Raw genomic sequence first — 12,124 nt, 5'->3', positions numbered from 1 at the left:
ATAAATGGGACAGTTCTTTGCGATGGACTCAGGCTGGACTTATTCATTTCATCTCAGTGTTTCATTGTTCCCAACATTGTCCAGCACAACAGATAAGATCGTTAATCTTTGTCATTTTTGAGAATGTCCAATAAAAACCCTTATGATGACGCTGGCACATCTGGCTTTACTGAATTGGTACAGTTAAGGAGTTTGCTAATGTCAGGAGCTAAGATATAAAGTGGGATCCAAAGTGTTTCCAAGCAGTGCAACTCTGATGACTGTGAGGTCTACTGTAGGACTCCTAAACCACATGATGCCAAATATATTTCAATCAGGGGGGACTTTATTAGAATTTAACAATGATTTATTATACATGCATAAAATCTGAACAGTGCAAAGTCTTTGGCCATTGGACTCCATCCTGAAGTAATATAGCCGAGGGTAGGGATGCTGAGGTCAGATAAGGCCTAATCCCCCCTGGAGTCCAGACACTGGTGGTGGTGGTGGTGATGAAGGGAGTTGCTGCAATCTGATGATGAATGAGGAGCAGGACTGTGATGCTGACTGGAGGTGACTGGGGTGGAGGAGGGTCTCATCTGATATGAGCTGAAATGACAACTGACAGCAGCAGAGAGGAGAACACTTTTTAAAGTTTGACAGCTACGATGTGATTGGCTTTAATTAAGCAAACTGTGCAGAGTCTGGTTGGTTAACTTAAAGTGAACGCCCACAATGAGCTGATCACAGGGAGAGAGAGAGAAAGAGAGAGAGAGAGAGAGAGAGAGAGAGACTATCAATGAAAATAAGTGTAAAGATAGTCTTCCTGACTGAATTTACGCTTATTTTTTTTACGCAACATTTCTTCACGTCCAAAAAGTGATTGTTTACTGCAGGAAATACACCGTAATTGTGGGTTGACAGTTTGTGAAGCTGTAATCCAACGTATTTAGATCTCAGCATAAGGAATAAATACATTTATGAAAGACAAATCCCCTTGATTTACGTGACGTCAAAGCATGCAACACATGTGGTCGGCTAAACACACACACACACACACACACACACACACAGGTACATCCTGAAATCAACGATGAACAATTCTTGACTGGGGGGAGCATCATTTCAGTTTGTTTACGGGAAACACTGACTCAAACAATAACAAGAGCTGCAGAGGGCCCCTCCTCCGGCAGAGTGTGGGTGGAGTAAAACTCTTACGGGAAGACCGAAGACTTTATCCCCACATGCCTCGAATTCCCTCCGCACATTTTTTATTCAGCCTTCCCCGGGGCAGATGCCACACTGTTTCCCAACCATGCCTGCGCTGTGGAGAGCCATGCTGCTGTGGATTTGTGTCTGCGTCTGGCTTCCAGCTCAGGCCCGGGGAGCCCTGGTCGTTTCTCGCAGAAATGCTCTCTCACAGGTATTTAACGTGTGCAGCGTTTGCATGCAAACGCATGTCTGTTTTGTTATTTTCTATGGTCAGCTAGCGATCAGTCCATACACAGTTTATAAGACCCTGTAACTTCAGTTGTAAGAGTTGATCTAAATCCACAGGCACGCAAATGAAGTGCAGAGCGTGTCTGCCAGCAGAAAGTGTTTTCCCGGGGGAAAAGACTGTTTAAGTATATCATTCAATGAGGCTATTTAGTTTAATCAGGAAACGAAAAAAAACAAATAATAATAATAATTTAATTATCTATTGCAGTTTTTTTCGGGGTTTGTAGTCTTTAAAAAATGAGATTGATTGCGTGTTTCTTTGTTTTTGTTTTATATACTTATAATTTTAAAAAATAATCTTAATTCGGTTTTTTTTCACTTGTTTTGGACCGTTTCTCCACTCTGCGCATGCGCAGGCTGCTCTGAAGAAGAAGAAGAAGGGGAAAAATGAAGCAACATTTTATCTGAGATAATAACCAGGTTCATCAGTGATGTCAGATGGACTATGACCTGTTATTACCTTAGTATGAGAGAAGTGCACGTCAATAAGGTTTCCTTCATTAAGTTAGTGAAACAACTTTTTGTCCCGTTTTTTAAACATGAAGGTTTAGACAGTGATCATGTGATGCACTGTATGAGAGGATACAATAACGCTATTGATCCATAGTTGACTCTAGTGGCCTTGGCCGTCACAGCAGCTTCATTATAGGCCTCATCTTTAAAATTATTCCTGCATAACTTGGTGCTCTCCTGCCAAGTGTGTGCAGTGTTCACCTCTAATTTATGCTTTACATTTGTTTTGAGAAATACAGTGTTTTTTTTCAATTTTCTTCATTGTGCGCATGAGCCAAAAGTGGCCGAGGCACACACCTCGCAGGACTTTGCAGAGCGAAAAACTGAAATAGGCCACATCCGGTATTTGCATTTTTATCTTTTACTGTAAATAAATATAGACATTATTAGACCAGAAATATCCCGAGTTATAGGCTACTGTAGCTGAGCGCTGTAGGGATTGTGGTAATCCTGCAACAACAGCTTGTTTTACCAACAAAGCTGCTGTGAAGACCGAGATGCCGCTATATAACGTGAGAAGGTCAAATCAAAGAGTCGACGAGGGAAGAAGTGCGTTATTGGCTCCTTTCATACTATTGTTAATACATCACAGCACCGTCTAAACTCTTGTGTTTAAAAAGTCATCAGTGAGGCTGAAAAACTATTTAATCGACAATCTCGCAATAAGAAACCCATTAAAGACGCGGCAGAGAGGCACATTTTTTTCCTTAATAGACCAGAATGCAATGCAGCTGCAAGAAATAATGCATTTCGACCAAGAAGGAGCAAGAAGGAGGTGTGTCATTGTGATGTTTGCTGCTCTTCTCTTCCTCTCTTCTTGTGGCCTCCTGTGCTTCAGTTTCTTTAACTAACAATGTCCTGTCATTTCAGACCTTGTCATAACTCATAACTCCACTAGTTGTCCCCATGGAGTTTTTCTGCCTCTGCCACCTGCCCGCCTACATGCTTCCACGGTTTGTATTAAAACCAGTCCAGCAGTTGAAATTTGTAATCTAATAATAAGAATTAAAAAAACTGAAGAAAAACTTTGTAAAGCAAGTTTTTAATTAACAATGAAGGTACATTTCAAGCACACTAGTTGAGTTGAGAGTTAGTGGGGTTTTCCTGATCCTGCCACCTGCCCGCCTACTTCCACAGTTTAAATGAAGACCAGTCCACCAGTTTGTTCATGTTTCAACCAGCCTGCCGCTCCCTGTTTATTCCTGCCAGCTTGATTGTTGTGTGACCTTTACATCCAAAACTCTTTTCCCACGCCTGTCTCAATTTTTTTGTCTGATTCTGGGGCAACACCTTGCTTGCATAATCTACTCAAAACACTTGCTCTAAAAGACGTCTTGTGAAAGAGAGAGGCAACTTTAATGATCATATCAAAAGCATGGAAGCCTCAGATAGAGACTACTGATGCAGTGTTTGTACAACATTGTACAATCAAGTGTAGTGTTGGCAAATCGTTATATATTTGGTGCACATCTCTCTCCAGTCCTGCTTTTCCTTTCCCAATAACCATTAAGTCATATGTTGTGTTCCAGGAGACTGAAGAAGCCATGGGCCCCAGGTTATTAACGGTATGCATAATTAAGTCCTACACTGATTTTCGTTTCATCCTGCTGAAAATAAAATGCGTAACTTGTCTTTTTTGTCTTCTACAGAAAAGAAGCACAAGCTCTGTGAATGTAAGGAAACAATTTTGATATTCATATAACATTCTAAAGTCAAAACAGAGGTACGACCTTTCTTAACAACAAGGCATTTCTACATGCACGTTAATGTATCACTGGGAAATTAATAGTGTAGTGGTATTGTTACTGTTTGCAAAATGAAGTCCACATTCTCTATAAACCTCATTGCCTCCAGATGTCTCTTGTTCCGCTCTCTGCCCCTGCCGTGTCTATTGCCATGTATGTCTCTCTTCTCTTTGCTTTGCTGGAGATAATAAACATGCTGGAAGTGATTTGTCTCTCTGTGATTTATTCCTTTCTCTAAACGTTTCAACTTGTTGTGTTTACATTAAAGTGACCTCTCTGGGTTTTGTGACATGAATGTTCTCTTGGCCACTGGTCTTGCTATAATATGTTTTAGATTTTTTTGTGGGTATGATTTATTATTGATGACACCTTTTTAGAAAGCAAGTGTCACATATTGTGAATCATCTCAACAAGGGGAGGATAAAGTAGACAGACCAGTCAGACAGGAAAGTTTTGGTGATGAAAATACAGAGGCCTACTGGCATGAGGGGCAAGTCTGAACAGAATCAAATGAGGGTCCATGAAACATGAATGGAGCAGACAGGTACAGGTTTAGATGGAAAGCAACATTGTGACTTCAATGATCTCGAGGCTGAGAAGGGAAAGTGGAACAGGTGGGTGGGGGTGGTGGAAAAGTCTGAGGGCATCTAGTGGACAGTTGAAGAATGACAATGAATGAGGCAGAATGTGAAACTGTCCATCCTTTCAGATGGTGGAGGTGTACAGCGTGAAAGTGGACTGCACGGTGATGTCTCGTTTCGCCCACACCGTCATGACCTCCAGGGCTCTGAACAAGGCAAACTCCTCACAGGAAATCTTCTTCGAAGTGGACCTGCCCAAGACGGCCTTCATCGTCAACTTCAGCATGTCAGTCAGAATATAGTACATGTGACTATTGGAATAGATCCTGTGTTTCTTTACCTTTTGACAAGTGTCTTTGTTCCTCACAGGGAAATTGATGGTGAGGTGTATGTTGGGGAGGTGAAGGAGAAAGAGAAAGCCAAGAAACAGTATGAGAAGGCTGTTTCCTCTGGACAGACCGCTGGACTGGTCAAGTGAGTCGGACTGAAATATGTTACAGAGGGCTCTGAACCTGTGTTGGTGTGAACAACACATTAAAGTAACACATGAACATTATTACAGAGCTTCTGGAAGGACGATGGAGAAGTTTTCAGTGTCTGTCAACATCGCAGCCAAAAGCAGCGTGACTTTCATTCTGACCTACGAGGAGCTCCTTCAGAGGAAACTGGGCCAGTATGAGATTCTGACTCGAGTTAAACCCAAACAACCGGTGCAGGAGTTTCAGGTGGGACACGCTTTCCTCATTCAGTTTTCTTAATAATGACATACTGTTCAGGAGGAGCTGAAATGTGTGTCCAGTGTTAGGAATGCAAATAGTGAGGAGGAACTTGTGTCGACATTAATGAGACTTTACATGACAATGACCCCACAATTGATCTGCCTCAGGGATAACTTTTGAATGTCTGTGTGTGTGTGTGTGTGTGTGTGTGTGTGTGTGTGTGTGTGTGTGTGTGTGTGTGTGTGTGTGTGTGTGTGTGGAGACAGATTGTGACAAACATCTATGAGCCCCAGGGCATTGCTTTTGTTGAGGCCACTGCAACCTTCCTCTCCAATGAGCTGCTCCCCCTGGTGGAGAAAACCGTCACAGACACAAAGGTAAAGGGTTAGAAAGATTTCTATCCTGCTGTTTATAGACTTATAAGAACTTTATCATGGTTTTGTTAGAATAAATGATGAGTCCTATAATGTCAACTGAAATGAATCTCTTTGTCTCTCAGGCACACATCTCCTTCTCACCAACACTGGAGCAGCAGAGGAAATGTCCAGGATGTGAAGGCACCATAATTGATGGAGATTTCATCATCAAGTACGATGTGAAACGGAGAGAGGGCCTTGGGGAACTTCAGGTCAGCGGCCAGCAAAGACTTTGCTTAGTATTTTACTTCTGATCTTCGTTTTACTTGCCTAGCCGTTTAAAGGCGAGCATAGCTGTGCCCTTGTGTTATATTTCCATAATAGTCTTAATCATATTCTGTATTTCCCTTCAGATTGTGAACGGATACTTTGTGCACTTCTTTGCTCCACCTGACCTGCCCAGAGTCCCAAAGAATGTGGCGTTTGTGATTGACAGGAGCGGATCAATGAGGGGAACAAAGATGGCACAGGTGAAATATTTTTTGTGTAGGTAAGCCCCATACTGTATACATCACTATGCACATCTTCATGTGTGAATTTGGGAATCTTTGCAGACCCGCGATGCACTGGTGGCCATTCTGAAAGACCTCCACGAAGAGGACCACTTTGCTCTGGTCCTGTTTGATGATGAAATTACCACCTGGAAGGACTCTCTTACCAAGGCAACAAAGGGAAATGTGGAGAAAGCCATTGCCTACATCAGGAAACTAAGAGACAATGGAAGTAAGAGGAAAGCAAATGGTAGCAACTTTTATGCCATATTTTTTGTGCACTTCCTAATTTTACAATTTGTCATCTTTTCATTGGTTCATTTGATTTCAGTCTTAATGTCAAATGCCTATTCGCACGACATTATAAACCTACGATACACACATCCTGTGTCACTAAGGTTAATAGCTGAATGCAGAGCAAGGAAGAGGTGAGTAAAGCAGGGTCTGAAAAAGGAAGGAGTGCCCTGAAGCAAGCAGAGACTCCAGGAAGTTGAATTGTCGTATTTACTCTTTGTTTTTGTATTGAGTAAACAAACAAGATACAATGTATTTTTTTTTTTTTTTAGAAATGCAGATAATTGTATTTTCTCACTTTTGGATCCAGCCTGGCTTCCCCCATACTTCCGGTCTTTATGCTAAGCTAAGAAAACCGCCTACTGGCTGTAGCTTCATACTTAGTGGACTGAAATGAGAGTCGTATGGAACTTCTCATCTAATGCGCCGCAAGAAAACGGAAAAAAATTAACTATTCCTTTAAAGAACACATTGAGGAATTGTTTTGTAGTTATGTCCTCTATGATGATGTTTCTCAACAAAAGTCCGTGTTAATCTGCTCATTGTATTGTTACCTTTCAGGCACCAATATCAATGACGCTGTACTGAGGGCAGTGAGCATGCTGGAGAGAGAAAGACGAGACAAGAACCTTCCAGAGAGGAGTGCGGACATGATTATTTTACTGACTGATGGGATGCCAAACAGCGGTAAATGTCTTCATTTTAAGTTTAGATTTTAATATTCCATTCTATAACGTCAGAGTTCACTACATGTAGCTTGCTCTGATATAAAAAAGGGGTGGTTCTGTGCACTGTGCATAAACATTTTGATAAGTAGATGTGTCAGAAAGTAGTCAAAAGGGTTTTATCCTTTCTGGTTTCTTTCTGTTTATTAAGAAAGCCCTGAGGAAGATCTTTTTAAGATCAAAAAGTTGTCTGTGAATTAAGACAAACCTTTAGTGTGCTGAATCCCCTACAGATTTGTGAATGCAGCAATTTGATACACAATAGAAATCAAAGTTTGAAAAACCTTAGAAGTAACTTAAGTCTTGCTGTCATTATATGCTCACACATAACAGTTGTGTGCCTGCTTGTGTACATGTAGGGGAGTCCAACCTGAAGAAGATTCAGGAGAATGTGGGCTCTGCTATTGGAGGGAAGATGACTCTGTTCTCTCTTGGATTTGGAAATGATGTGGATTACTCCTTCCTGGATGTGATGTCCAGACAAAACAAAGGAGTAGCCCGCAGGATCTTTGAGGGTTCAGATGCAGCCGTTCAACTCCAGGTAAGGTATTTACAGCAAACATAATGTCCATGCCTGTTTGGAGATATATGTGTATATATACATATATACATATATATATGTGTGTGTGTGTGTGTGTGTGTGTGTGTGTGTGTGTGTGTGTGTGTGTGTGTGTGTTTGCATATCCAAGGACATTTAAGAAAGAGACAATGCATGATTTGGAGTGTGTCTTTGTTCCAGGGTTTCTATGAGGAGGTGGCCAGCCCTCTGCTCTTGGAGGTAGACCTGCGTTATCCTGACCAAGCAGTGGGCTTCTTGACCAAAAACAACTACAGCCAGTTGTTTAACGGCTCAGAGATCGTGGTGGCCGGTCGACTGACGGACAGTAACATGGATAACTTCCTGGTGGAGGTGTTCGCCCAGGGGGTGAGAAAAGGACAACAATGTGTCAATTAAAGCATGAGTAAGACACTATCTGGTCATGGTGATGAATAAACAATATGTGCACTTGCTCTCATATTAGACAGTTCCTGTTTCTTAATATTTAATGATGAGAATGATATTGTGAACCAATTGAACTTCAGTAGATTGTCTCAGTCTACGTATTATTACTTTAGCAGTTTCAGTTTCTTCTATGCTATCTCAGGGCCTCAGTAGGGATCAAATCATGATGACATGATGGTCCTATTTTACTGATCCTTAAGGGATGTTCACTGAAAAATCTCAACAACAATTTGAGAAGATTGCCATGTAATTATGCAGTCATGGTCCTCAGAGGATTAATCCTCCTGACTTGGTCCCTTAACTTATCATCAGGTCAAAATTTAAATTTGTCCAATATTTGGGTTTATGACTAATTACCCGCAAAACTATTTGATATTCCTATCAACCTCAGTCGTACTTCTTACTAATTTGCAAATGTTAGTGTGATAACATGCGAAACTAAGATGGTAAACATAGTGAACATTACACCTACTAAAGGGAGCGTATCTATGTTCCTACATTAAGTAAACGTTTGAAAAGGTTTAGTAGACTCTTAGCCTTGTTATCAAATTATGTTATTTCCTCCCATCACTAATACTAAATTTAATACATTTAATTTCTCATCTTTCTGCTCTTTTATTAGCCGAAGGAAGACTTCCAGGTGCAGGGAAAGGCCAGTGTGGTAAACTTGGATGTGATCTACCCAGACCAGGAGTACATCTTTGGGGATTTCTCAGAGCGTCTGTGGGCCTACCTCACCATCCAACAGCTACTGGAGAACCGGTTTGTTCTTCTGAATGGTGTCTGCCATCTTTGTTTGTACCTGCACCAAGATTTGAAGCAGGCTTCTGCATGAACTGTGACACAATGTGCTTTTTATAGCACATCATGTGCGTTATATGTCATTATTAAACAATCAACTGCTCTGCTCTCTCTTCCTCTTCGATCTCCCAGTGACATTGGTACTCAGGAAGAGAAAGACAATGCGACAGCCAAGATACTGGAGTTGTCCCTGCGATACAACTTCGTCACCCCCCTCACCTCCATGGTGGTCACCAAGCCTGAAACTGAGGACGGACCAGTCGGCCCTCTCATCGCTGATAAACTGACTGAGGGTGAGGGAAATGCAACAGGCCACGTTTAATTAGTTAGAAGCTGATTAGAAGAAATAGTCGATAGTGATTATGTTATTTCTTTCGAATGTATAGCATATTGTCACATAATTAGAAACTTGTTGAGTCAGTAAGTAGAACATGCCAAAGACAACTATGTGTTAAAAAAAAAAGCGCCTGCTAAATGACTGTAATGTAATGTAATGAGTTGCGTGTTTTTCTAATTGTTGCCCTGTTTCACAGACCAGCGACAGAAAGCAGAGAGAACCAGTGGTACGACACTCTCTTTTAACTTAATTATGTGGAATACCTTATTAAACCTTTATTTCACCAGGACATTCCCATTTATGAATCTCGTTTTGGGCTGAACAACTGAAGTATGCTTTTATTGTTTTTGATAACAGGTTCCGGCGCCGGTGGTTCCAGTGCCGCCAGTTCCCGTGGTGGCAGTTCCCATATTAGCAGTTCCAGTGGTAGCAGTTCCCGTGGTAGCAGCTCCCGTGGTAGCAGTTTCCGTGGTGGCAGCTCCCGTGGTGGCAGTAGCCAATCAGATGGTAAGCCGTTAATGCAGCAGTAGTCTAACTATTACATCATTCTAACATATGTATGTGTTCGTCGTTCAGGTCACTGTACTTAAATCCTCTATTACATAATTTTTTCTTGGTCCATACAAGACCAGACTCAACGAACACAGGAATTATGTGTTTTATTCTATCTAAAATAAAATCATTACAGCCATATCAGCCATATCAGATCCAATGATATGACACCTGTTGCATGTATTTATTCTATTTTGGTTTGTTTTCTATTTTGTTTCTGTTTTTTTACACCAGTTGTTTTTGGATCCATCACATATGAATGTTCGTATTTCATACTGAAGAAATCAGGGCGGCAAACCCACTTGAGTTTGACTGTTACATATGGTTTCTGTCCGACATTATATTTTAACGATGCTTTTGCAGTGGACGGAGATCCTCACTTCATGATAGAGCTGCCAGATAGAGATGACGCTCTGTGCTTCAACATCAACGACAAACCAGGAACCATTTTCAACCTGGTTAGAGACCCAAAATCAGGTCAGCCCTGAGTTTACTAAAAAACAAGACTCTTTATTTGTGAGAAACGTTGAGAATGGAAGAAAAATAACTCAAACCCGTCATTATTATCAGGCTTTGTGGTGAACGGCCAAATTATTGGCAAGAAGAAAGTCGTTCAGGATGGTAACATCAACACCTACTTTGGCCGTTTTGGTATCATCCACCAGAAGCTGGGGCTGAGGCTCGAGGTGAGCACTCAGGACATCATCGTCTTCTACGAGGGCAAACGGATCAAGCTGCTGTGGTCTGATACGGCCTCTATCAAAGAAACAAAGTAAGTAACACTGCTTTGCAAACACATGAATTAAACTAAATGCTTTGTATAATTATTTAATAGGTAACGTTTTTTGTTTTTTCTCCAGTATGGACTTCAGGTTAACTAAGAACTGCGAACTGACAGTGACGCTGAGGCACTCGGTTAGATTTATGGTCATCAGACACACGAAGGTTTGGAAGAGACGCCACGACCAACAAGACTACCTGGGTTTCTACACCCTGGACAGCCACCACTTGTCTGCCTCTGTTCATGGTCTGCTAGGTAAAGGACTGTGAGAAAGTGTCATATAGTGATGCATTGATTGCGTAACTGATTCCTAATTTTTAATAACTCTAAAAAATATCTTTCTCCAGGTCAGTTCTACCACGGGGTTGGGTTTGAGGTGACGGACCTGCGTCCAGGTGAGGTCCAGGAGAAATTAGATGCCACCATGTACGTGAAGGGACAAATACTCAACGTGACCAGGTGAACATGCCTCATCAATTTTAAACACACACACACACACACACACACACACACACACACACACACACATAATGCATGCAAGATAAAAGAGCATTTCCTTTTGCATATTCTCACCTCATCATGTTTTTTTTAATTATCTCCTACACAGACACTGGCAGAAGGACTTCAGCAGGGATGTGAAGGATGGGGAAAGTATTCCCTGTTGGTTTTTTAACAATGATGGAGCAGGCCTCGTTGATGGAAGAGCCTCAGACTACATTGTGTCTGGGCTTTTTAAGGCTACTTTTTGAATCTTGAAAATTCAAAATCTCAGTGACAATGCAATGGGGCCACATTATTATGGTTAGAGATTGCACATTACAGTGAGTCAGTGTGGATTTACTAATGACATAAATAATATGGTAGGTAAAGCTTTCCAATATTAGGCTGTCATAGAATTATATAAGTCTGAGTATTTCACATACCAAATTAACTTTTCTACACTTCTTTGCAATCAAATCAATATTTTGCTGTACATTTGTTTAGCCTCCTGTCAGTGCAGTACTGCCTGCACCTTGCTCAGCCCAGCATATTTGGGTTTAATGTCTTTGCACTTTGGGTTCACTTCAAGGTAACATGGGTGTGTACATGACCTCGGCCACAACTGTATGTGTTGTGCCTCACTCTGTGCTTTGGGAGCTGCACCTTGATTCACAAAAATGTTGCTTCAAAAAAGAGGACACTTCTACACTGGTGTAAAAACCCACTCACATAGTAGTGTCGGACTACAGTCATTTCTGCACTAAGTTGAAAAAAATATTCAAGTCAGTACTTATGAAACCTTAGTGATGCTGTTTGCATTATGTTCATTAATGTTCCTCTACATGTATGCTTTATAAATTATTTATGGTGGAACAATCATTATTGACAGATCCAGCAATCCAAAATTAAGTCACATGTGACCGCTATGTACTCACATTTACTCCTGACAGCTACATGCAAGTAGTCATGAAAGGACACTTTCTATACATTTCATCTGGGTGCCATGCTTCAAGGAATATGTATTGTTTTCCCGAAAGACATTAGGAGAGAAAAGTGGCACTCTAATGATAATAAAAAAGGGTCATGATTTATCTTTGTTTCATTTTTAACAACAAGCAACAAATCTACCAATGTGTTTTGATATAGAAAGCCTTTGTTAATGGCCCTGAACGCCCATGGTACACCCACACAGGTGATTTTAATTGAC

The 12,124-nt window shown here is 41.2% G+C and overlaps 1 protein-coding gene across 1 annotated transcript; it reads left to right on the top strand.

Moving 5' to 3' along the window:
• The first annotated feature begins 1,288 nt into the window (after positions 1 to 1,288).
• Positions 1,289 to 11,186, top strand: LOC142954675 (inter-alpha-trypsin inhibitor heavy chain H3-like). The gene is made up of 21 exons (XM_076095840.1): positions 1,289 to 1,402; positions 3,522 to 3,557; positions 3,642 to 3,665; positions 4,447 to 4,604; positions 4,688 to 4,792; positions 4,881 to 5,043; positions 5,304 to 5,414; positions 5,537 to 5,665; positions 5,807 to 5,923; positions 6,008 to 6,176; positions 6,800 to 6,925; positions 7,323 to 7,504; positions 7,703 to 7,888; positions 8,589 to 8,728; positions 8,900 to 9,060; positions 9,301 to 9,330; positions 9,945 to 10,133; positions 10,227 to 10,428; positions 10,517 to 10,692; positions 10,785 to 10,896; positions 11,045 to 11,186. Exons 1-21 carry the CDS (start codon positions 1,295 to 1,297, stop codon positions 11,184 to 11,186), a joined length of 2,766 nt encoding a protein of 921 aa, XP_075951955.1. The 5' UTR covers positions 1,289 to 1,294.
• Positions 11,187 to 12,124: the final 938 nt, after the last annotated feature.

Source organism: Anarhichas minor, unplaced genomic scaffold (genome assembly GCF_050575085.1).
Source record: "Anarhichas minor isolate MPS153535 unplaced genomic scaffold, ASM5057508v1 ptg000021l, whole genome shotgun sequence".
Classification (NCBI taxonomy): Eukaryota; Metazoa; Chordata; class Actinopteri; order Perciformes; family Anarhichadidae; genus Anarhichas; species Anarhichas minor.
The sequence above is the reverse complement of the archived record's forward strand: the minus strand, read 5'-3'. Positions and strand labels throughout refer to the sequence as shown.